Source organism: Sphaerodactylus townsendi, linkage group LG06 (genome assembly GCF_021028975.2).
Source record: "Sphaerodactylus townsendi isolate TG3544 linkage group LG06, MPM_Stown_v2.3, whole genome shotgun sequence".
Classification (NCBI taxonomy): domain Eukaryota; kingdom Metazoa; phylum Chordata; class Lepidosauria; order Squamata; family Sphaerodactylidae; genus Sphaerodactylus; species Sphaerodactylus townsendi.
Genome location: NC_059430.1, coordinates 115377241 through 115398596, shown reverse-complemented (window position 1 = coordinate 115398596; position 21356 = coordinate 115377241). Strand labels below are relative to the sequence as shown.

Below are 21356 nucleotides of genomic sequence, written 5' to 3'. Positions count from 1 at the left end.
AGAACCCAACAGCAACAAAAGAAAGAAGACGGTTTACTGCTATAAAGGGCGGTAGAGGGGAAACCACAGGTTGGGTCATCCCCTCTACTCTGAAATAAATTTAAAATGTTGGCCAGTTCTAACGTTCAACGAAAGTATTTATAAACTTGGTTAGCAAACTCCCAGACAGCTCACCGCCATATGGAACTGTGGGTCCGGAATTGCTCCCCAAAAAACAATCCCCCCCCATGTCATTTCAAGAGCTTATGGGCTGAAAAACAAACCTCTTAAATAAATAGAAATATTTTTCTCGGATCTGTTCGATGAAGCTTTCAACCGTAATAAAGTGGTTTTGTGTTTGAAGTCATCCAGGGGTCTCTTCCTAATGGAAGCTGTAACTTTGAAAGGCAACATAGTGGCAAACAAGTTTTTGCATGCACTAGAATTTTGGTTAAATAACGCTGTGGGGGAGGGGGTGAAGAGAAGTAACATTTGCATTGCCATCCTAGTAGGGTTGCCAGCTCTGGGTTGGAAAACTGCTGAATATTTGGGGAGTGGTACCTAAGACTGTCAGTGTTTGGGGAAGGGAGGGACCCCATTGGGGTATAATGCCATGCCATCCTTAGTCTAGGGCAGGGGTCTGCAACCTGTGGCTCTCCAGATGTTCATGGACTACAATTCCCATCAGCCACAGGTTGCAGACCCCTGGTCTAGGGCAGGGGTAGGGAACCTGCGGCTCTCCAGATGTTCAGGAACTACAATTCCCATCAGCCTCTGTCAGCATGGCCAATTGGCCATGCAGGAAGGGGCTGATGGGAATTGTAGTTCCTGAACATCTGGAGAGCCGCAGGTTCCCTACCCCTGGTCTAGGGGAACTGATCTCCATAGTCTGGAGGCATTTTATTTCTGGGAGATTTCCAGGTCCCACCTGGAGGTTGACATACCTGTCCTAAAGACATCTACACCCTTCTATATCCATTGATTTCAATAATCTTGGGAAAGTGCAACTTCGCTTTGGGTGGCACTGTGGGTTTAATTAAATCAAACCGAAGGACAGTGAAGCCAGGTGTCTGATGCCACAGACAAGCAGATAACCAATACCAGCTGCCTGCAGCTTGTTTCAACACACACACGGAAAAGGACACCATCACCACTGCCATAGCCGACACTGCATTTCTGACACCGGTCATTGTAGCAGGCACATTAACTTGTAGTGGGAAAGATCACAATACTAGCAACACGCACATGGCTGACATTACAAATCCTGCCCAAGGAATATCCTAATAACAAAGCTTTGCCAGTACCTGGTCCTCTGCAGTGAACAAGAACTTTTCTGCAGACAAGCAGCCATGAAGGTCTTGTAAACTGCAACAGGCATTGCTTCCCCCTGTTCTCCCAATGAGAGGTCCCAGGATTGGGCTTCAGGCCACAGAATCCAGCCAGGCAAATGACAAAGATGAGAGGTATAATCCATTTTTATATGCCTGCAGTCCAAACAGGCTACTTGCAAAAGGCAGAAGCAAAAAATAGTACAAAGATAGAGAGTTATATACGCCAGTACATGCTAATCGTTCTTAGGTCAGTTGATACATCACTTTGAACCATCCCTTTACACACTAAAACAGGTGATGCCCCTTTCAGGTGACATCGTGTGTCCCATGACTGTGGGGGGTGATCCAACAATTCCTGGAGGTGTGTCTTTTACCATGCAAATAAGACCTCAGTCAACACTGCATTGAATTGAAAGTGAAACTTTTCCCCATAAAACTTGCTATGGCTAATTTTCTTTATCTCTTCTTTGGTGGAAGAGCCCTGTTTGTTGCTTAAAGAGCAGCAGTGGCGCAGTGGCTAAGAGCAGGTGCACTCTGATCTGGAGGAACCAGGTTTGATTCCCAGCTCTGCCGCTTGAGTTGTGGAGGCTTATCTGGGGAATTCAGATTAGCTGCCCCTGTACACTCCCACACACGCCAGCTGGGTGACCTTGGGCTAGTCACAGCTTTTCAGAGCTCTCTCAGCCCCACCCACCTCACAGGGTGTTTGTTGTGAGGGGGGAAGGGCAAGGAGATTGTAAGCCCCTTTGAGTCTCCTGCGGAAAGGAAAGGGGGATATAAATCCAAACTCTTCTTCTTCTTCTTCTTCTTCTTCTTCTTCTTCTTCTTCTTCTTCTTCTTCTTCTTCTTCTTCTTCTTCTTCTTCTTCTTATCTGCATGTTTTATACGCCTCATCCTTGAGATCTAACAGGTCTTGCAACTCCTAACAGATGTGCTGCCTTGTTTAAGACAACAATTGCAGCATTATTCACACTTAAGGCTCATCAATTGACTTTGGTATGCAAACAGTGTCAGTACCCCGGGATGCTTTATAGCTTTAGAGTAAGTAATATAGGCCAGAAGATTTCTAAGTACAACAGAGAAATGCAGAGGACACTCCACAGACTCCCTTCCTCCATACTCTGGCCAGCTCCAACACCCCTGTCCTTTGAGAATACTGACCAGCTAAAAATGGTAACATATTTTTCTAGCCTGCTATGTTCCACAACATGATTTTAATTTGTTGACTAGGTCAAAGAGCTGTCAGTCAATCAGTATTATTTTGTTAAGGGACCCATAGTGATCAATAAATATACTGCCATTCGAATTGAGTTGGGGATGAATTGGATGTTGTGCCCATGTGCCCGGGCTCATAGAATTCAGATGATTTGTGAGAGTTGCTTGCTGGTGATAAAAAGCTTTTACCTGCTGTCGCTCACTGTGGAAATCTTCACTGCAGATGTCTTGTGCTGACTGAGGCAGATGCTGCCCAAGGCCCAGGTGTCACTGTCCAAAGAGGGGATAGAATATTATCGTTTGATGTGCATGTACCAACTGGGACACTCTTTTGAAGTGAGGGGTTTGTGGATTTTGAAAGTGCTTTGATGTCATTTGAAGACTCTTTTAGATTGTATTTAGTTCAAAGAATTTAGAGTTATTGTTGCCTCCTGGGTCAGAAAGCTGTTTGGGTCTGTGCACTTCCTTTGACTCAGAGTCTCAGAGTTTGCTGGCTCTCCTTTGGGTGCATCAGAGAGCCCTGGCAAAGTTTCAGATTCATCATTACCTTTTGAATTTATGTCATCAAATAATGGGTAGAATAAATTGTCTCAGAATACCCTTTCTTGGTATTTGTTAAAGGATTGTAGATACACTTTCCTCTCCAGCACTGCTTTAGGAATGCGTGGTTTATTAAAAATTATTGCGATCCTTTGTAGCTCACATTTGGCTGGAAGATACAGTACTCAATTTCAATTAGCTCAGTTCTGTTCCTACTCTTCTTTGTAAGTTGACTAATTAAACCTAACTTGACATAATTGAGGGGGAAACCAAAGGAATCTTGTAGCACTTTCGAGAATTCCAGATGAACAGTGCAATCAAATGCATAATTATTCCAGTCTAAACCTGTTGAAATCAATGGATTCAGACTGGAGTAAACTGCATACTTTTGCATCGTAACTGTGCTGGACTCCATCCTGGACTAGAACTGCCCGCCCCTCTGAAGTCAGACCAAGTTGGCAGAAGTTCTGTTAAAAGTGCCATGGGGCGGCTTTTCATTCCAAGGTGAATAATTGTATAAGAGATGAAATTTTACATTCATTTGTTGTTTTGTTGCCTTATTGATATTTTTGTTTGCTTTTTTTTGGTTGTAACAAGATTTCAACCAAGCCCTCCACGTTATTTTGTTTCATTTAAACTCTCTGCCCCTAAACAGAACTGTTTTATCCTCTGTTACAGTCTGCTGATTGACTGAACAGCCTTTCCCATACCCGTGATCCAATCCAGGCTCATTGCCTTCTTCTGTTTAACCAGAAATTTTTGCTATTAGATGAAAATAGGTTTTTTTTTTAAACCATGCTTTGTCATTCATTGCCTGATTGACTGAATAGTTCTCATCATATTTGTAATTGTCCTTGAGCGCCGGTGAGAAACACAACTGAAAATCAGGCTAATAACAATAATAAAAGTGTAACCCACTCTAAATAATTTATTTCCAGGGGTTTTGGGGAGTGTGGGAGTGGAGGATTGCACTGTAAAACAAGAACCACCGATTAAAGCTATTTATGCTGCATGCTTTACAAAAGAACATATATTTCGGCGGGATTTCTGAATAAACATGTATAGGCTTGGGCTCTGCCTGTGTGTAGCCCATTGTCTTTTCCACTTTGAGACTGTAAGAATTCAAGTTCAGACTTGGCCTTTCGATTCATTCCAGGAACATCTTTTTCTTTTCTCTTCTGCCTGTTTCCTTTCTGGTTAAAATATGCTGCTACCAATGTGTTTGTGTGCTTTCCTTCTTAATGAACTCATTCTGTCTGCAAATTTGTCTTATTATTTCTTTGGAATCATAGAGTTGGAAGAGACCACAAGGGCCATCCGGTCCAACCCCCTGCCATGCAGGAACACATAATCAAAGCAGTCCTGACAGATGGTCTTGTTTCAAAACCGGCAATGAAGGAGACTCCACCACACTCCGAGGCAGCGTATTCCACCATCAAACAGCCCTTACTGTCAGATAGTTTGTTTGTTTGTTTGTTTGTTTGTTTGTTTGTTTGTTTGTTTGTTTGTTTGTTTGTTTGTTTGTTTGTTTGTTTGTTTGTTTGTTTGTTTGTTTGTTTGTTTGTTTATTTATTTATTTATTTATTTATTTATTTATTTATTTATTTATTTATTTATTTATTTATTTATTTGCTTGTTATTTCATTTTTATACCTCCCTCCCCCGGAGGGCTCAGGGTGGTGTACAACACTGACAAAACAAATAAAAGCAAAAATACAAAGTTAAGACTTAAAATGCAGCATTCAGTTATCAAACCCAATTAAATTTAAAATAGATGGCATCCGACTATTAAAACTCCTCTTAAGTTCTTCCTAACGTTAAGGTGGTATCTCTTTTCCTGCACTTTGAATCCATTACTCCTTGTCCTAGTCTCTGGAGCGGCAGAAGACAAGCCGGCTCCCTCTTCAACATGACATCCCTTCAAATATTTGTACGTGGCTATTCAGTACTTTTCATTTTGTACTTTTTCTTATCACTTTTCCTCCAAGACGTTCTGCTTGTTGGGCTGCCGTTCTGTTTGCAGAGATGTTTTTATTTAAATATTGGGGAACATTCCAAAAAGGGGGCCCTTAAAGTCTCAATTGGTGCAGGCCATTCTAACCCCTCTGCTTTCAGCTGCCTCTGCATTCAGCTGTATGAACTGGTGTAAAACTGTGATCGTTCCCGGGAGTAAACTCTGTTGACAAAAAGAGGACTTTTAGGAATTGCTCTTTGAAACAGGAACATTTACAGGCTGAGCTTTTTGAATTTATATTTCCTTTTTATTTCAGTTTCTCCAGAGCGACACCAGGCTGGCTAACAACCGACCGCAACTCGATTAAAAACAGATAAGCTGTAGATGCATTACAGCGGTCAGCATTAAAGAGAGCAGGCGAGGCAGCGGAGATAACATCCCTGGTGGAGATCGCCAGCAGCGGGACCCGGAGTCCCGTGTTCCTAAGCGAGTCTCCCGTCCTGCCCGGTTCCTGCTTTGCACCTTTTATTGTTACTGCTCGGGGGCAGTGTGGGAGGGAGGGACGGGGGGGGGGGAGTTCCGGGAGAACAGGAGGCGGGAGGGTCAGGGGAGATCATCATGTGATGCATGATCTCATCTGGCTACGTGCGGAGAGGAGCGTAAGCGTCTGAGCCTAATCCTCACCTGGGGGCAAGACCATTGTCCCTGCGCCCGGTGATTGAGCCAGACAGTTCATGACCCGTGACTCATGGGGGGATGAGGAGTGGGGGTGCGATGCGACCGGCAAGGCCGCAGGTCCGTTGGCGTCCCAACGTTCTACCACGGCGCTGCTGGGTCGGCAGTGCACTACTACAATAAGCAATATGTTTTACAGAAATGCACAAATGAGCAATCAGAATAATTACATCAATGCAATTTTCCCTGCTAAGATTCTGCCATTGCAAAGATGTGAGGCCTTTGTGGGGATGGACCGTGCCGTAAAGTCACAGCTAACTTATGGCGACCATGTACCATTTTCAAGGCAAGAGATGATTGGAGGTGGTTTGCCATTGCCTGCCTCCACCTAAGCAATTCTGGACATCCTCTGAGATCTCCCACACAACTGCTAACCGGGGCCGCCCCTGCTTGGTGTACAAGATTGAGTGAGCCTGGCCATTTGGGTCAGGGCATGTGGTTTTGATAGGGAGTAAGTCCCCAGGGGACTGAGGCCTGATTTAAATGTGAGGCTGATGACGCAAAAGAACTTCCACTTGCAAGTCTGCAACTTTTTAAAATTAGGTAGCTGCTTAGGGTTTCCAGCTCTGGATTGGGAACTTTCTGGAGATATGGAGGTGAACCTGAAAAGGGCAGGATTTGGGGTGGGGTTGGTAGGGAATCTCAGCATTGTATCTGTCATCTGGAAATCAGTTGTAATTCCAGATTTCCAGCTTTTGCCTGGAGGTTGATAACCTTATAGCAGCTGACAGTGCCAAGAAGAAGAAGAGTTTGGATTTATATCTCCCCTTTCTCTCCTGTAAGAAGAGTCAAAGGGGCTTACAATCTCCTTTTCCTTCCCCCCCCCCCACAACAAACACCCTACGAGGTAGGTGGGCCTGAGAGAGCTCAAAAGAACTGTGACTAGCCCAGGGTCACCCAGCTGGCATGCGTTGGAATGCACAAGCTAATCTGGCTCACCAGATAAGCTTCCACAGCTCAAGTGGCAGAGTGGGGTATCAAACCTGGTTCTCCAGGTTAGAGTGCACCTGCATGACCAGTTGGCAGAGTTGATGGGAATTGCAGTCCATAAACCTCTGGCGAGCCATAGGTTGGAGATCCCTGTTCTAGGTCATTCTGTAGCTTTGTCCAGTGTAGGGTAATTTGGCATAATTATCAAGAGAAAGAGTTGTGATCTGGGATGTTCCTGGTTCAAATCTTCCCTTTCCCATAAACTCACTTAGGCAGTCTCAGACAAGCCTCTCAGCTCTTATTTATTTTATTTATTTATTTTTCAGTTTTTTATACCGCCCCATCCCCTAAGGGCTCTGGGCGGTGTACAACATAATAACCATCATGTACAAATAAAAACAGCTAAGACCTTTAAAAGCAGCGGTAAAATGAAAGACTAAATATAATGATCAAAATGAGCTCCTTTCTTATCTTCCATTCCTCACTCACAGTCTACAACAGTGGTGGCGAACCTATGGCACGGGTGCCAGAGGTGGCACTCAGAGCCCTCTCTGTGGGCACGCGCACACAGAGTTTGTCATGTGGGGGGGGCTTGCTTCTCAGTAAACCCTCCTAGGATCGTGATTCACCTGTTCAAAGCGTTGCACAGTTGCTTCAAAGCAAAGCCACCGACTACCACCAAGCTTACTCCCAAGTAACGCATGCCTCGGAGCCAACCGTGTTTCCTAAACTAAACCTCAGTATTCAGGTTAAATTTCTGTGTTGGCACTTTGCCATAAATAAGTGGGTTTTGGGTTGCAGAAAAGGTTCGCCATCGCTGGTCTACAAGTTAGGGGAAGACTAATAGTTGTCTGTAGTATAGGGCAGGTGTAAAGGTGTAAAGGTTTGTAAACAAAATATTGATTAATTTAAAATATTCTTATCCTGCCTTGCCTTACCTCCTTGGACTCATGACAGTGTATCAAACAATAAGGAGTCGTAACTGCATCAAACACAATCCAGCAGCGAGCTAAACAATTATCTAAAAGGAACACAGCCAGAGCGGCAAAAATGCCCTTTGACAGTTTTGCATGCCTTCCTGAATGCAGAGCTAACAGGAAGGTATGCAAAAAACAACCCGGCAAGGAAATTGAAGTCTTACAGTGGTGTTCAAGGTCACAATGTGTGAAGTGCTTTGTTCATTTTCTACACTAGCAGTGGTGTAGTGGTTAAGAGCAGGTGGAGAACTGAGGTTGATTCCCCACTCCTCTACCTGAGTGGCAGACTGTTATCTGGCAAAATGGTTTTGTTTCCCCACTCCAACATTCCTGCTGGGTAGTCTTGGCCTAATCACAGTTTGTTCGGAACTCTCTTAGCCCACCTACCTTACAAGGTGTCTGTTGTGGGGAAAGGAAGGGAAAGGAGCTCATAAACCCCTTTGAGTCTCCTTGTAGGAGAGAAAGGGGGGATATAAATCCAAACTCTTCTTCTTTCCGCATTTGGTAGCTTAATGTAAACCAGTGGGGATTAGTTGGGAGTTCTGTTACTATGGAAGAAATCCTAGGCAAGAAATCAGTCCCATTTGATGAAGTGACGCTTACTTTCCAGGAAAGTGTTTTTGGGACTATGTTTCCTCCAAGGAGCAGGACGATAATGTCATGATATATATAAAAAAGAAAGGTTCACTAGAGGGTCATTTGAAGTTAGCAGAAGTTTGCCAACCCCAAGGATGGAGACAGTCAGTCTAGGGGCGAAGGAGCAGTTAACCTTTAACATGATTGGTGAGTTCAACTGTAACTGTCTAGACCAGTGTTTCCCAACACTTTCGACGTCACGGTACCCTTGACCTCACTCTTCATATCTCATGGTACCCCTGCCACCCCCCCCCCCACCTTCCCCTCCCAGTGCCCCTTCTTGCCACCCCTATCCCCCACTAACTTCTCCTCCCAGGGTGAAGGGAAGCACTGTGGGGCGGGAAGTAGCTGCTGACTTTGCGGCAGGTCCTGCCCCCTGGGCCAGCTCCATGTCCTTGCTGGCACCAGCAGAAGACACTGCAAAAGTGAGGGGGGCTGGTAGTGTTGCCACGGTACCCCTGGGACATGCTCACGGCACCCCAGGGTACCACGGAACCCTGGTTGGGAATCACTGGTCTAGACCAATGAGAGACTGATGCTGGGGCGGGGGGAAAGTATCCTGTTGGATGTATGCATTGTATATGCTATGCTAAGTTCAGATTGTTAGAGATAGAGTCTGAATTCAGAGCGTATGTGTTCAACTTTGTTCTAGCTGAAGAGTTCTGTATAGCTTAATAGTCTTGTATAACATAGACTTGTGTAACCTTGCAACTGCTAAAGTAAAAACCTTCCTATGGAAAGAACATCTTGAGTGGAGAGTATTCTTTTCCAAGAGTGGTAGAAGGTTGCAGTGAGTTGCAAGAAGACTATAGACCTTCTCATCTTATCAGAGTAGCTCCGCTTTAAACTCTGCTGATATATAACAGATAAAATAGTGTGTGAGGTAAAGTAGGCTAACATATATCTGGTCTACAGGATGAGGAGCTAGGTTTTTGACATACAGGGAGGTTTTCTTTTAAGTAAGGGGTTGAGAATTCTGACTTGCTCGTTTTTGTACTGGCAGGGAGTTCTTTTTTTAAAAGGGCATTTAAACATTGTGATTCCTCTTGACTTTTCATCATGGTCTGTCCCAGGTTGTTTTGTAAGCAAGCATTCCTTTTTTATTTCAGTGCTTCCCCGTTGCTTTTTAAAATTTAGACCCCGTTTTTTCCTTCCTGATGGTGACCCAAATGAGTTCACACTATTTCCCTCCTTCAAATTAATTTTCCTTAACAACTCTGTGAGGTAGTGTACATCAAGAATGTCTGACTAGCAAGAAGCTACCCAGTGAGCTTTGCTGCGGAGTATACATTTGAATCCAAATCCACTGTACTATGGAAGTGGATAAAATTGTATACTTCCGCATTAGAATATAGTCCTGAACGAGTATGAGAATTATCATTCATTTTTACGTGCTGCCTTTGTCAAAACCATTATTTTGTGCATTATTGAGCATGGCACTTTCCTACAAGAGCATTTATGCCAAAATGTGTTTTTCCTCTCGAACGGAAGGTGTGGAGCAGGGCTAGGTAGGCACTAGGACTCAGGCAGAGATTCTACAACAAAGAAGGTCCGGTATGTTTTCTTCTATGGCGGAAGAATATATAACCCTGCTATCATGTTTCTGTGGAACAGCGTATGTAAATGCAGAATGGTCCGGTATGTTTTCTTCTATGGCGGAAGAATATATAACCCTGCTATCATGTTTCTGTGGAACAGCGTATGTAAATGCAGAATGGTGTAATGGTCAGAGTGTTGTCCTAGGATGTGGAATACCCAGGTACGAATATCCATTCTGCCACGGAAGCTTTCTGGGTGACCTTGGGCCAGTTACTTACTTGGTCAGCCTAATCTACTTCACAGGGTTGGTGTGCAGATAAAATGGAGACGAGGACTATGTGATCCACAATGCGATCCAATGGGCCCTCATGGGGGAGGAGGGTGGGGCATTTAAAAGGCAAATAAATAAATAGATAAATAAATAAATAGATAAATAAATAAATAAATAAATAAAAGTATATTTGTTTGAGTTTAAACTTTCCATGTTCTTGGATAGGGAAAAGATAATTACATACTTTAAAGTGAAATCCTAGGCACCTATTCTGCAGTTTAAGCTTATTGAAATTGACTAAATTAGACAAGACTACCTCTGTATAGGATGGCACTGTCTTTCACAAGCTGGGCTGTTCCAATGTATATCCAGATAAAGCCAGATGGCCAGCTGTTTTATTAGTAAGCATGCTTTGTTATTTGGGTTGGGGTATATAAAAGGTGTCACATAGATTTGGGTTTTGTATTTATTTATAGCAGCAGAAGAAAACAAGGACAGGCAGGCCTGTGCAAAGTTAATAGGCCCAGGCCAGATGGGGTGGCCAGGAGTCCACTGAGACTTGACCTCACTTTACACACATGCACATATTTGTATATGTACACACAATTTAAAACAAGATAGGCACTGACAACCTCTTGGGACCTTACTGCTTTGCATCAACAAACGCTTGGAAGCCATTCTTCCAGATACATCAATTGGCTCAGCTGACAATTGAGTTGCTTTGTGTTCACTTTAAACCCTGTTGATTCATCATGGTCGCTCCCTGTGTCTTTGGAGTGCCCTGCCACCGCTGCCACCACATCCTGGGGCATCTGTGACAACCGGGTGTTTGAAATGAAAAGTTCAAAAGGCGAAGATGCCTAATGGCTGGGCAAAGATGCATCCATTGAATCTTCTAAGCATACCCCTCCCCCCCCCCAAAAAAAACTCCTGACAAATAGCACTGGAGTTTTGTTCCTGATAGAAGAACTGAAATTACCCAGTTCTTAGCAGAGTAAAAACGCAACAGAGTTTAAAAAGGAACAATCCTTTATTAGGATTCCAGTTATAAAAAAGTTAGGCTACAAAATATATACAACAAAAAGAGGAAGACAAAAAGAATCATGTGCAAAAATGCACAAGCAAGCAAACAAAAGCACACATTGAAACAAACAGCAAAACAGCATCAACAAAACACCATAAGGAGAAAAGAGCAGCAGGACAATATGGTAAAGGGGTAAAAAAAGGGAGGAGTCAAAAGCATACACCATTATATGCAAAAAAGGAAGGTGACCCCCAATTAATGTATGAGCAGCTCACCTGCCCTGCACCAACAGAAACAACCGTGTAAATGCAGCTATCTTACTCCTGCAAGGATTTATTGAAAGAATCCCTAGGAATGCCAAATATTCTAACAACTCTGCTTTGGGAAGTTTCTAGAAATTGGGGGGGGGGGGGTAAAATACAGATCCGACATTATACACCTTTTGGCACCTGGTTAAGGTGGTCATTTTTGCAGGGGCATTTGACTACCTGATCTCCTCCACCTCCAGACCACTGGATGTTTGGGGAACTTGCCCTTCACCTGATAGGGTGGCGTTTTGGGCCATTGGTTAATAGTTTTTAAGTATGTCTTTTAGGAGATTTTATCAGTCAGGAAGATGTTGTTATTGTAACGCTACATGCTTTTTTAGATTGTGTAATCTGTCCTGGGATGTATTTGAATGGCGGCAGTGGCATATAATCCTCCTAAACAAATAAAGTACGAAGGAGGCCACTCAGCCGGTTGTGTAAAGATTGCCCTCTGAAGCTACCATCTCTTCTGGGGGAATCGATCCCCGTCATTTAGGCCCCTTCCGCACAGGCAAAATAATGCGTTTTCAAACCACTTTCACAACTGTTTGCAAGTGGGTTTTGCTATTCCGCACAGCTTCAAAGAGCACTGAAAGCAGTTTGAAAGTGCATTATTCTGCTACAATTCCAGGAGAATCCCAGACCTCAGTATACAAGGTGAGTCAGAAACAATATGGCTACTGCGGAAAAAATACCTCTGTCTGGCTTAAAGAACAGTGTTAAAACTGTACCTTTAATAAAATAATGAAAGAATGAAAAGAAAGAAAGAATTAAAAAGTACTGTATCAAATAACCCAATTACCAACAATGAAGAATAATCGAAAACGTGGATAACACATTGCAGACAGAAAAGGGATCCCAAAATGTACATAAAACTTGTCCTTTAATAGAAATAATTAACAGAAATAATTAATATTTTAATAAAATATTGTTATAATTTAATATTTAACAGAAATAATGAAAAAGTACTCTTATCAAATAACCCAACATAATCAAAAACGTGGATAACACATTACCAACAGAAAAGAGATCCCAAAATATACACAGAGGACAAGCTTCGTGTATATTTTGGGATCTCTTTTCTGTTTGTAATGTGTGACCCACGTTTTGGATTATTCTTCACTGTTGGTAGTTGGGTTATTCGATACAGTACTTTTTCATTATTTCTATTAAAGGTATCGTTTTATAGTTTTATTAAAGGTATAGTTTTATAGTTCTTTGAGCCAGACAGAATCCCAGAGCTCCCCTGGAAGATGGCAACCCCGTGTCCTGCCATAAAACAAACTCCATTGGGGAGCACTGACCGGGGGAAAGGGGCGGGAGTTGCAAGAGGCGCGGGCTGCAGGCGACCCAACGGGGCAGAGGCGCTCGGCCCCTTGGCCTGGCTGGGCGGTCCCGGGGCGGAGTGAGCGCAGCGGCGCGTCGGTGGCGGCCCCGGAACGGGCAGTCCAAGCATGGAGCGAGTGACTCAGGTAGGAGGCGGGCGGCGGCCCGAGCTGGTTCCCCTTTCCCCTCCCCGTTCCTCCCTCCCCGGGCTGCAGACGCACCTCCTCTCCTCCTTCTGTTTGCTCTCTCTTTGCAGAAAATGTCCGGGCTGCAGTTTAACCTGGGACCCGCCAAGGAGCCGCTGGGCTTCATCAAGGCCCTGGAATGGGTGAGTTGCGATGGGGGGGGGGGGGTTGGGGACACGTCAGGGTTGGCCCGGGGGCGGGGGAGGGGAAGGGGAGAGATCCGTGCACCGGATCAGGTCGATCAGGCGGGCCGGAGCCACCCCGCGATTGCACCAGGCTCGGCGCCTGACTTTTCCACTCTCCGGGCTTGCAAACCAGGCGTGGCCTCGGGCCTGGGCTTTGAGTCTGGAGTTGCAAGCAAGAAGCAATCTGCCTCTTTCTCCCTACCCCCCCGCCCAATAATTCCCAGTTTGGTATTCTGCCCCCCCGCTATGCTTCTTGCAGGGTGGGGCTGCTTAGCGGTTACGCTTCCAAACAGAGCATGTGCTCCAGATTGAGCGCAGGGGAGCGGAGGGCAGCGTATTTATTTTAAACACACACACACACACACATCTGGATTAGTGAATCTGGGTGTTTTAAGGAAACATCTGAATTCATGGATCGGCGTGTTTTAAAGAAACATCTGGATTAATGAATCTGCACAGTTTTAAGAAGCATGTGGGTTAAGGAATCTGCTTCGTGTCTCTTGCTGGCTGGAGGCCTGTTAAGCCAGGATGTGGAGGCACGAATCGTCCTCGTGTGCAGAAATTCATGTCCAAAACTGCTGGTAGTTTATGGACCAGGTAGTTCTGTAACTGGCTGGGAGTGTCCCGAAGCGTCTTGTTCCACCTGGAGCGTACAGTACAGGTTGATTCTTGAGTCTGACTTTACTGAAAGGGCCCTTCTGAAAAGCGTGCCCAGCGAAGGAGATGATTCCGTGGATTTCCCGGACCAGCAAAATGGAAGGCAGGAAACTGTGCTTTGTGGCCGGGCTTTCGGCGGGCTTGGCTGGAACGAGACGAACGATCCTGGTAGCCTTTTTGAATGGGACGTATTGTGGGCTGTTCACTGTTTGCAGTGCAGAGCGCCTTGTTCGGATAACGTCAAGAACCACTTTCGGTTGACAGCGGTTGCTATATAATCAGGGCTACAAACAAGAGAAGCAGGTGGGTGGACGAGGTGTGTTGCAATGCAAGCTGCGAACAGCCCGCATATCGAAGTCTCTGCAGAACAGGTATTGGCGCCTGAGTGTGTGGTGTCTGGACACGTGGATGGGCTTGTTGTGGAGAGGGGAGGATTGATTTTGTGGTGTTCACCCTTTCTCCCTGTTGTGATTCTAAGACCCTGTTTTCACGTGTTGGGAAAAAAGAAATGTGGCATAGCTGGGCAAAGTAGTTCCCTGTCTGAGTAGTAGACTGGAAACTGCACGTTTGAAAAGCACCTGTATGTTAAAAGAAAAAAAATCCTTGTGCCTGGAAAACTGACCCTCCAAGGACAAGATTAGGCAAGAAACTTTCACTTTGAAATACTGTCTGTTTTTTTAAAGGGAGTTTTTCATATGATTCCTTGCATTCATAGAATCACAGAGTTGGAAAAGACCCCAAGGGCCATCAAGTCCAACCCCCTGCAATGCAGGAACACACAATCAAAGCACTCCCGACATATGTTCATCCAACCTCTGTTTAAAAACATCCAAAGAAGGAGACCCCACCACTCTCCGAGGCAGTGAATTCCACTGTCAAACAGCCCTGATGGTCAGGAAGTTCTTCCTAATGTTTAGGTGGAATCTATTTTCCTGCACCTTGAATCCATTACTCAGTGTCCTAGTCTCTGAGGCAGCAGAAAACAAGCTTGCTCCCTCTTCAACATGGCACCCCTTCAAATATTTAAGCACAGCTATCATGTCCCCCCTTTAACCTTCGCTTCTCCAGACTAAACATCCCCAGCTCCCTAAGCCTCTCTTCGTAGGGCGTGGACTCCAGACCTTTTACCATTTTGGTTGCCCTCCTCTGGACACGTTCCATCTTGCCAATATCCTTCTTGAATGATATTCTGAGTGGCCAGTCCTTCAGGACTGTACTGTGCTATTCTGAATGCTTATTTTGATTTGCAGCTTGTGAAAGTGCTCTCGATGAAGTTCATAATGTCTATATATAACCACTGAAACAGAACTAAAAACAACTTCTAGAATAAGATAGCAAGTCCTCTCCATTTTTATCCCACCCTTCTCCCAAGGGTTGTATACATAGTTTTCTCCCTTCCATGATTTATCCTGACAACCACCCTGTGATGTAGGTTAGATTAGCTCCACGTCATCCAGAGAACTTGGTAGAGAAGGGTGTTTGAACCAAAGCTTTCCCAATCCTAGTCTGGCACTACATCACACAGCCGTTGTGTATGTTGACTGCAGTAAAAAAATCACCTTAAGGCTTGCATAGATGCTGCCTGAGAGATGCCCTGTATTTATATCCTGTAATATTTTGCAAATTGGTGACAGAGGAAGAATTATCCTTGAGATATCAACTGTGGGGAGTGTGAGTGATTCCCCTTATTGATAACGGGACTTTCCACAGTCAAATCTTAGGCCTTTTGTGCAGGTTTGGTCTCTTTGGGTCAAGCATACATGACCTTTGGGTCAGATTCTCCATTGCCTATGTGTTTTCCCCTCTTCAAAACTCACCACCCCACAGATCAGAGAAGCTCCACGCTTTCCAAGAGCAGGCAAAGCACAATTTCCCCCTGGTCTATGCAGGGAAAGCAAAGCAGTATGTGTTTTGCTTCGTTCTGCTTTTCTGCTCCTTCCCGTCTTCCCCCAGCCCACTCAAGATCCTCTGCTGGCATTTCTGGGGGTTCTTTTTCATTTAAACCCCTTCAATCTATCCCAAGAACGATAAATTGAAGGAATGGCTTTTTCTTTTAAATTTAGAAACAGGTGGTAAACAGCCACTGGAACATGGAACACGAAAGCAGGAGGCAGTCAAAATGGTGACTGGATTCCAGGGAAGCATCAGGATACTTCCTTGCGTGTAAACAAGGAAATGTGGAGAGACCCCTACTGCAAAGCATACATACAAGAAGGAAAAGAGGAGGAGGTGGAGGAGGTGGTGTTGTTGTTTGGATTTATACTCCACCTTTCTCTCCTGTAAGGAGACTCAAGGTGGCTTACAAGCTCCTTTCCCCTCCACTCCCCACAACAGACACCTTGTGAGGTGGGTGGGGCTGAGAGAGTCCTGAGGTAACTGTGACTAGCCCAGGGGTCTGCAACCTGCAGCTCTCCAGATGTCCATGGACTACAATTCCCATCAGTCCCTAGCAGCATGGCCAAGTGGCAGGGCTGATGGGAATTGTAGTCCATGAACATCTGGAGAGCCACAGGTTACAGACCCCTGGACTAGCCCAAGGTCACCCAGCAGGAATGTAAAAGTGTGGAAACACATCTGGTTCACCAGATAAGCCTCTGCTACTCAGGTGGAGGAGTGGGGGATCAAACCTGGTTCCTCAGATTAGAATCCACCTGTTCTTAACCACTACACCACGCTGGCTGTCAAATTGCTGCAGTCTCATGGCAAGCACTTCCACTGGACCAGGGGTCTGCAACCTGTGGCTCTCCAGATGTTCATGAACGACACATCCCATCAGCCCTGCGGCCATGCTGGCAGGGGCTGATGGGAATTGTAGTCCATGAACATCTGGAGAGCCGCAGGTTGCAGACCCCTGGACTGGACGATTCAGGTGTGAGATGAGCTGAGGTGGTTTGCCATCACCTTCCTCCATGTAGTAGTGCTAGTCCCCTTTGACCGTCCCCCCATCCAAAAACTGGCAATGGCTGACCCTGATTAGCTGTCCATCCTTGGAAAGCTCTGGCCAAACAAGGCTAACTGAGCTGCCAGTCAATCTTAGGGCTTCCGAAAGTTAAAGGCAGGGTGTGATTGTTTGGGGGCTGTTGAACCGGAGAAATAGGCTCATGGGTTCTCAGCTGCTGTAGGTGCGGTTCCTCCAACCCGGAGCCTGCTGCATTTTTGCCTGAGGACCGGCTGTTTGTCTAACAACTTAAACGTTGTCCTTAGTGGAACTGTAAATTCTCCATTTGTGTAATTTCATTTCCACAGGGGATTCAGCTGCTATGTTTGACTGATTGTTCGCTAAATGCACACAGGGCAAGACTTAGAAGGAGCAACACAGGGCGTGTCGGGCAGCCTTGCCAAAGGAGGATTTTTGGAGGAGGCGGGTGGGGGGACGTGAAGATCAGATGAGGTTTGAGGCACATCGTTCCATTGTTTCTGGAATTCACTCCCCTTGCACTGCTGATAATCGCAGCAGAAGACAGAAACTGGAATGCTGCCACGCAGCGTGCAGCAATTAACGTGGTTTGATTGCAACCACCCGCTTCTTGTTCTGAGTTCTTAGGGGAATATCATGGTGGGTTAGGTGAGAGTGAGGGTGTGCCTATAGCTGGAGATGCAAACTGAATGGCCTTTTGAACTTTTCAGCTGGCCAGAATGCTGGAAATATGCTTTGGGACCAGCCCAGCCAAAAAGAAGTACTGTTTTTCTCAAAGTGTAATCAACTTCTGGAATTCATGGCCACTGGATGCCATGCTGGCTTTTAAAAGGAGATCAGGCAAATTCATGGAGACCACTTCATTAGCCTGGACAATTCAGTAGAACCTCCAGGTTCAAAAGCAGCCTATCTTTGTTTTCTAGCTCTAGGAGCAACAGCTGTGGGATTCTACTGAGTAATTTTGCATCGTTTAATATGTCGTGTTAACAATTTTCTTTGACTTCAGTTCTGTTGCGCGCATTTCTGGTTGGCTCTATAACTCAGATCTTGTTACGCTGTTTTTTAAAATGTCTCATCCTGTTGATTGACTCATTCCGTGTAATCTCAGGGAGAAAGGCGGACTATAACGTAAATAAAATAAACACATTTCATTGTTGGCCAGCCTTCTGTTGGCCTCTACTGTGGGAAGCTGGATTGTGGACTATGTGTGGCATGGGTCTGATCCAGTGTGGCTTCTCTTATGTCAGTGAACATGCTGGGTTTTCCTGTATCAGGATTCCTACCTTGCCTAAGTATCTCATGACTCTGGTATGGCCAGTGCAGTGTTGAACTGAGATCTTGGAGACCCAGGTTTGAATCCCCACTCTGCCCTGAAGCATGACTTTGGGCCAGTCAGGTGCTTTCTGCACAGCACAAATAAAATGTTTTGAGGACATTAAAAGAAACGTTTTGGGGAAGAACTCTGCACAGCTTCGAAGTTACCGATGCTTGAAATATGCTCATATTTCAGATTCTCATATTTTGTTGTTGTACCTTTGAAGACACCTCTCTCAAAACAAAACAAAAAAGAGGAAAAACAACCTCAGCAGTCAAAACTAACTTTATTCATGTACTTTTTACAAGGAAATGGCAGGCGGATGAGATTCAAATGGAGGAGACCTCCGAGGGAAACCTTCACCAAGTGGTGGGTGGCATAAATCACAAGCGGGGAAAAATGGCGGGCACAAGCTGCGGCGAAAACAGAAGTGAAAGCTAGTGGTGGGGAGGCTGGAAAAAGAAACGCTTTCCCTGGCAACGCTTTTTTTGTCCGTGCCGCACAGACAAAAAAAGCCAAAATGGTTCTTTTAAAAACTTCTACAAGATGTTCTATTTATTCTGTTCAGAAGTGACCTCAGACTTTCTCAGTTTAACCTCTCATAGGATATAGTTCTTGTGAGGATAAAATGGAACCATGTTTTAAGCTTGCACCCCATTGGAGAGAAAAGCGAAGTGTTACTAATTTCATTTACAGCCTGCTCTTCTCATTGGTCAAAGAGGATTTGAAACATGAAAGACAGTTATGTCAGGCAGCAAAGACTTCCAGTAAATAGAAAGGGAAATGAAATCCAACTACCTGAGTAGAGAGGTTGCAGGGAGAGCTCAGTTGGGGAAATTGTATGAATTTAAAAAACAAGGATTCTTTAATTTGAAATGGAGTAAAAAAAAGTCTTCCTACACGTACAAGTCTGCATGTACCCCACCCGCCCGTTTCCCCCTTCATGGTTGCTGGAGGGATTCCAGCAGCACTGTTTGTTCAGAATCCTCACCTTTCCTGTTCCCCACAGTTTTCCTCTTTAGGGTGGAAAGTTAAAGCATAGAAGATATGCAAGTGTGTGCAGGAAAACAAACCACACGTCAGATGCTGGAGAATTCTTTCGCATGTGTAGATTGAGCCGGCACCCAAAAGTGAAAAGTTGAGAAAGAGAAGGCTGGACTCAGTATAAATACCAATTAAAACCGAACAGATCTCTTGCTGAGGAAAGTGAGCGCTACACATTATGGGAAACCCTTCCTTTTAACGTTTGGTGGCCTTGCCAGAGAAGCTGCAAAATGCTCACAATGACAATATACTGATCGTTTTTAAAAAGGCGGTTTGGAAAAGGTGAGATAGTTAAGACAGCAACAGTGGATAGGTGCAGTTGACGTTAGAGGCTTGAGCAAACAGGGTTGGGTGGGTCTGGAATCTGAAGGTTCCTTGAATGCAAGGAAGTGCTGTATCTGGAAGAGAAGCTCTAAACCATGGCCTCTGCATTCTGGCTCTTGCCCACTTTCTCTCAGCAGATGGGATGCCAAAAGAACCCCTGCTTCAGATTTCAGGTGACCAAAAAAATCTAGGGGATCACAGTGTAAAGAACAAACCAAAATCACCACACACCGTCAAACGCTGGTGCTTGAAAACTCAGTACTGGGCCCTATGGATCTGAATGTTTAAAGAAAGGCTTTACCTGGGCTGCTGTTTTGGCACAGCTTCTTTGAGTGGCGTAAAAATGGCTTGTATTGTCGAAGGCTTTCATGGCTGGATTCAACTGGTTGTGGTGGGTTTTCCAGGCTGTGTGGCCGTGGTGTGGTAGATCTTGTTCCTAACGTTTCGCCTGCATCTGTGGATGGCATCTTCAGAGGTGTATCACAGAGAGAAGTCTGTGGACACAGTGTGTAACAGACTTTTCTCTGTGATACACCTCTGAAGATGCCAGCCACAGATGCAGGCGAAATGTTAGGAATAAGGTCTACCAGACCACGGCCACACTGTCCAGAAAACCCACAACAAGCAGTAAAGTGGCTTCTTCACTAGAGGTGGGGAAAATCCAATAGAGAAGAATATAGGGTAGCCAACCTGCAGGTTACCTGAATCACTTATTTCTTTATTGACAACATTTATTCTACTTCTCTTTGAGAGCAAATGGTTGCTTTGGAAGGTGGACTATATGAAACCCCTTCTACAGATGCTGGGGTTGGGGCTATTTTAATGTTATTGTATTCCTGTTTTAATTGTTGTGTTTTATTCATGATGCTTTACTGTGGTTTTATCATTGTTTTAAGCCTATGTAAGCCACCTAGAGACGCAATATGAGATGGGGGTATAACTTATTATAAATAAATACTCGCCCAAGCTTACCCCCTGTCTAAACACCATTCTCCATTCTCTACCCTCAAATCTACAGATATTTATAAACCTCCAGATATATAACCTCCAGATATTTGTAAAATATTTATAAATTTATAAATATTTATATTGCCAACCTTAGGTGAATGGAAGCTTAGAGATTCACAAATAAGAGGAATTTCCAGTCAGTTAAAACACATGAAGCAGACAAAAATGCAGGGTGTGAAAGTATTACAAAGGTCTCCTCCAGTGCAGGAGCGACTGGTGGATGAATTGTGTCCACGCCAGTTAATAGAGAAAAACATCCAAAGTCTTCAGGGCTTTATGCTTTAAATGAAAGCAGGCATTCCTGGGATGCCATGTAGAAATTCAAGCATGCTGAATGGAGGAAGAGATGCTGAATTATACCACTGCCTCATTAACACCACTCATGTTTATAACTCTTACCAGACGTAGGATTCGCTTGTACGATCTGTTGACTTGTCCAGCTTATCAGCTGGTGGGTTGTTGATGGACCAGATATTCCATGAAATCCACAATGCTGCTGGAAAAATGGCAGAGATCTTTTTTTAAAACTAAGATTTTATTCGGGTATTATAAGAACTTGCCCTGAGCCACGCGGCACGCCGGACTCATTCTCACAGCATAGCAAAGTTTCTCCTACCAGCCACCTGTATATTACTTTAGGGACCTCTAAATAAGAAGAACTGGCCCACTGCCTGCTTAGGAGCTGTAGAAACTCGTGTTATAACCGTGCACGTTAACCTTTCTAAATAAAATTGTTAAATGAAATAGAAATAACAACTAGACTGAACTTGCTGCTGCAAAACAAAGAGAAGAACTTACTCAGGGAATACTTAAAATGGGAGGAAACTTACTATGATTTGGTACATTTTTTGATTTAAATGTTAATTGTTTTGTCTCAAAAAATTGCTTTGTAATTAGCAAAAGTATCCTGTTGATTATTAAAGTATCTCTCCCCCCCCCTTATTTGGCACGGCCAA

At 44.6% G+C, this 21356-nt stretch overlaps 1 protein-coding gene across 1 annotated transcript in view; it reads left to right on the top strand.

The window, feature by feature from the left end:
• Positions 1-12784: 12784 nt before the first annotated feature.
• Positions 12785-21356, top strand: part of LOC125434805 (synaptophysin-like protein 1) — a 29944-nt gene continuing 21372 nt past the window's right edge. The window contains exons 1-2 of the mRNA XM_048500538.1: positions 12785-12911; positions 13022-13093. Of these exons, the coding sequence (XP_048356495.1) occupies positions 12894-12911; positions 13022-13093 (90 nt within the window). The 5' untranslated portion in view covers positions 12785-12893. The remainder of the gene's footprint in view (positions 12912-13021; positions 13094-21356) is intronic.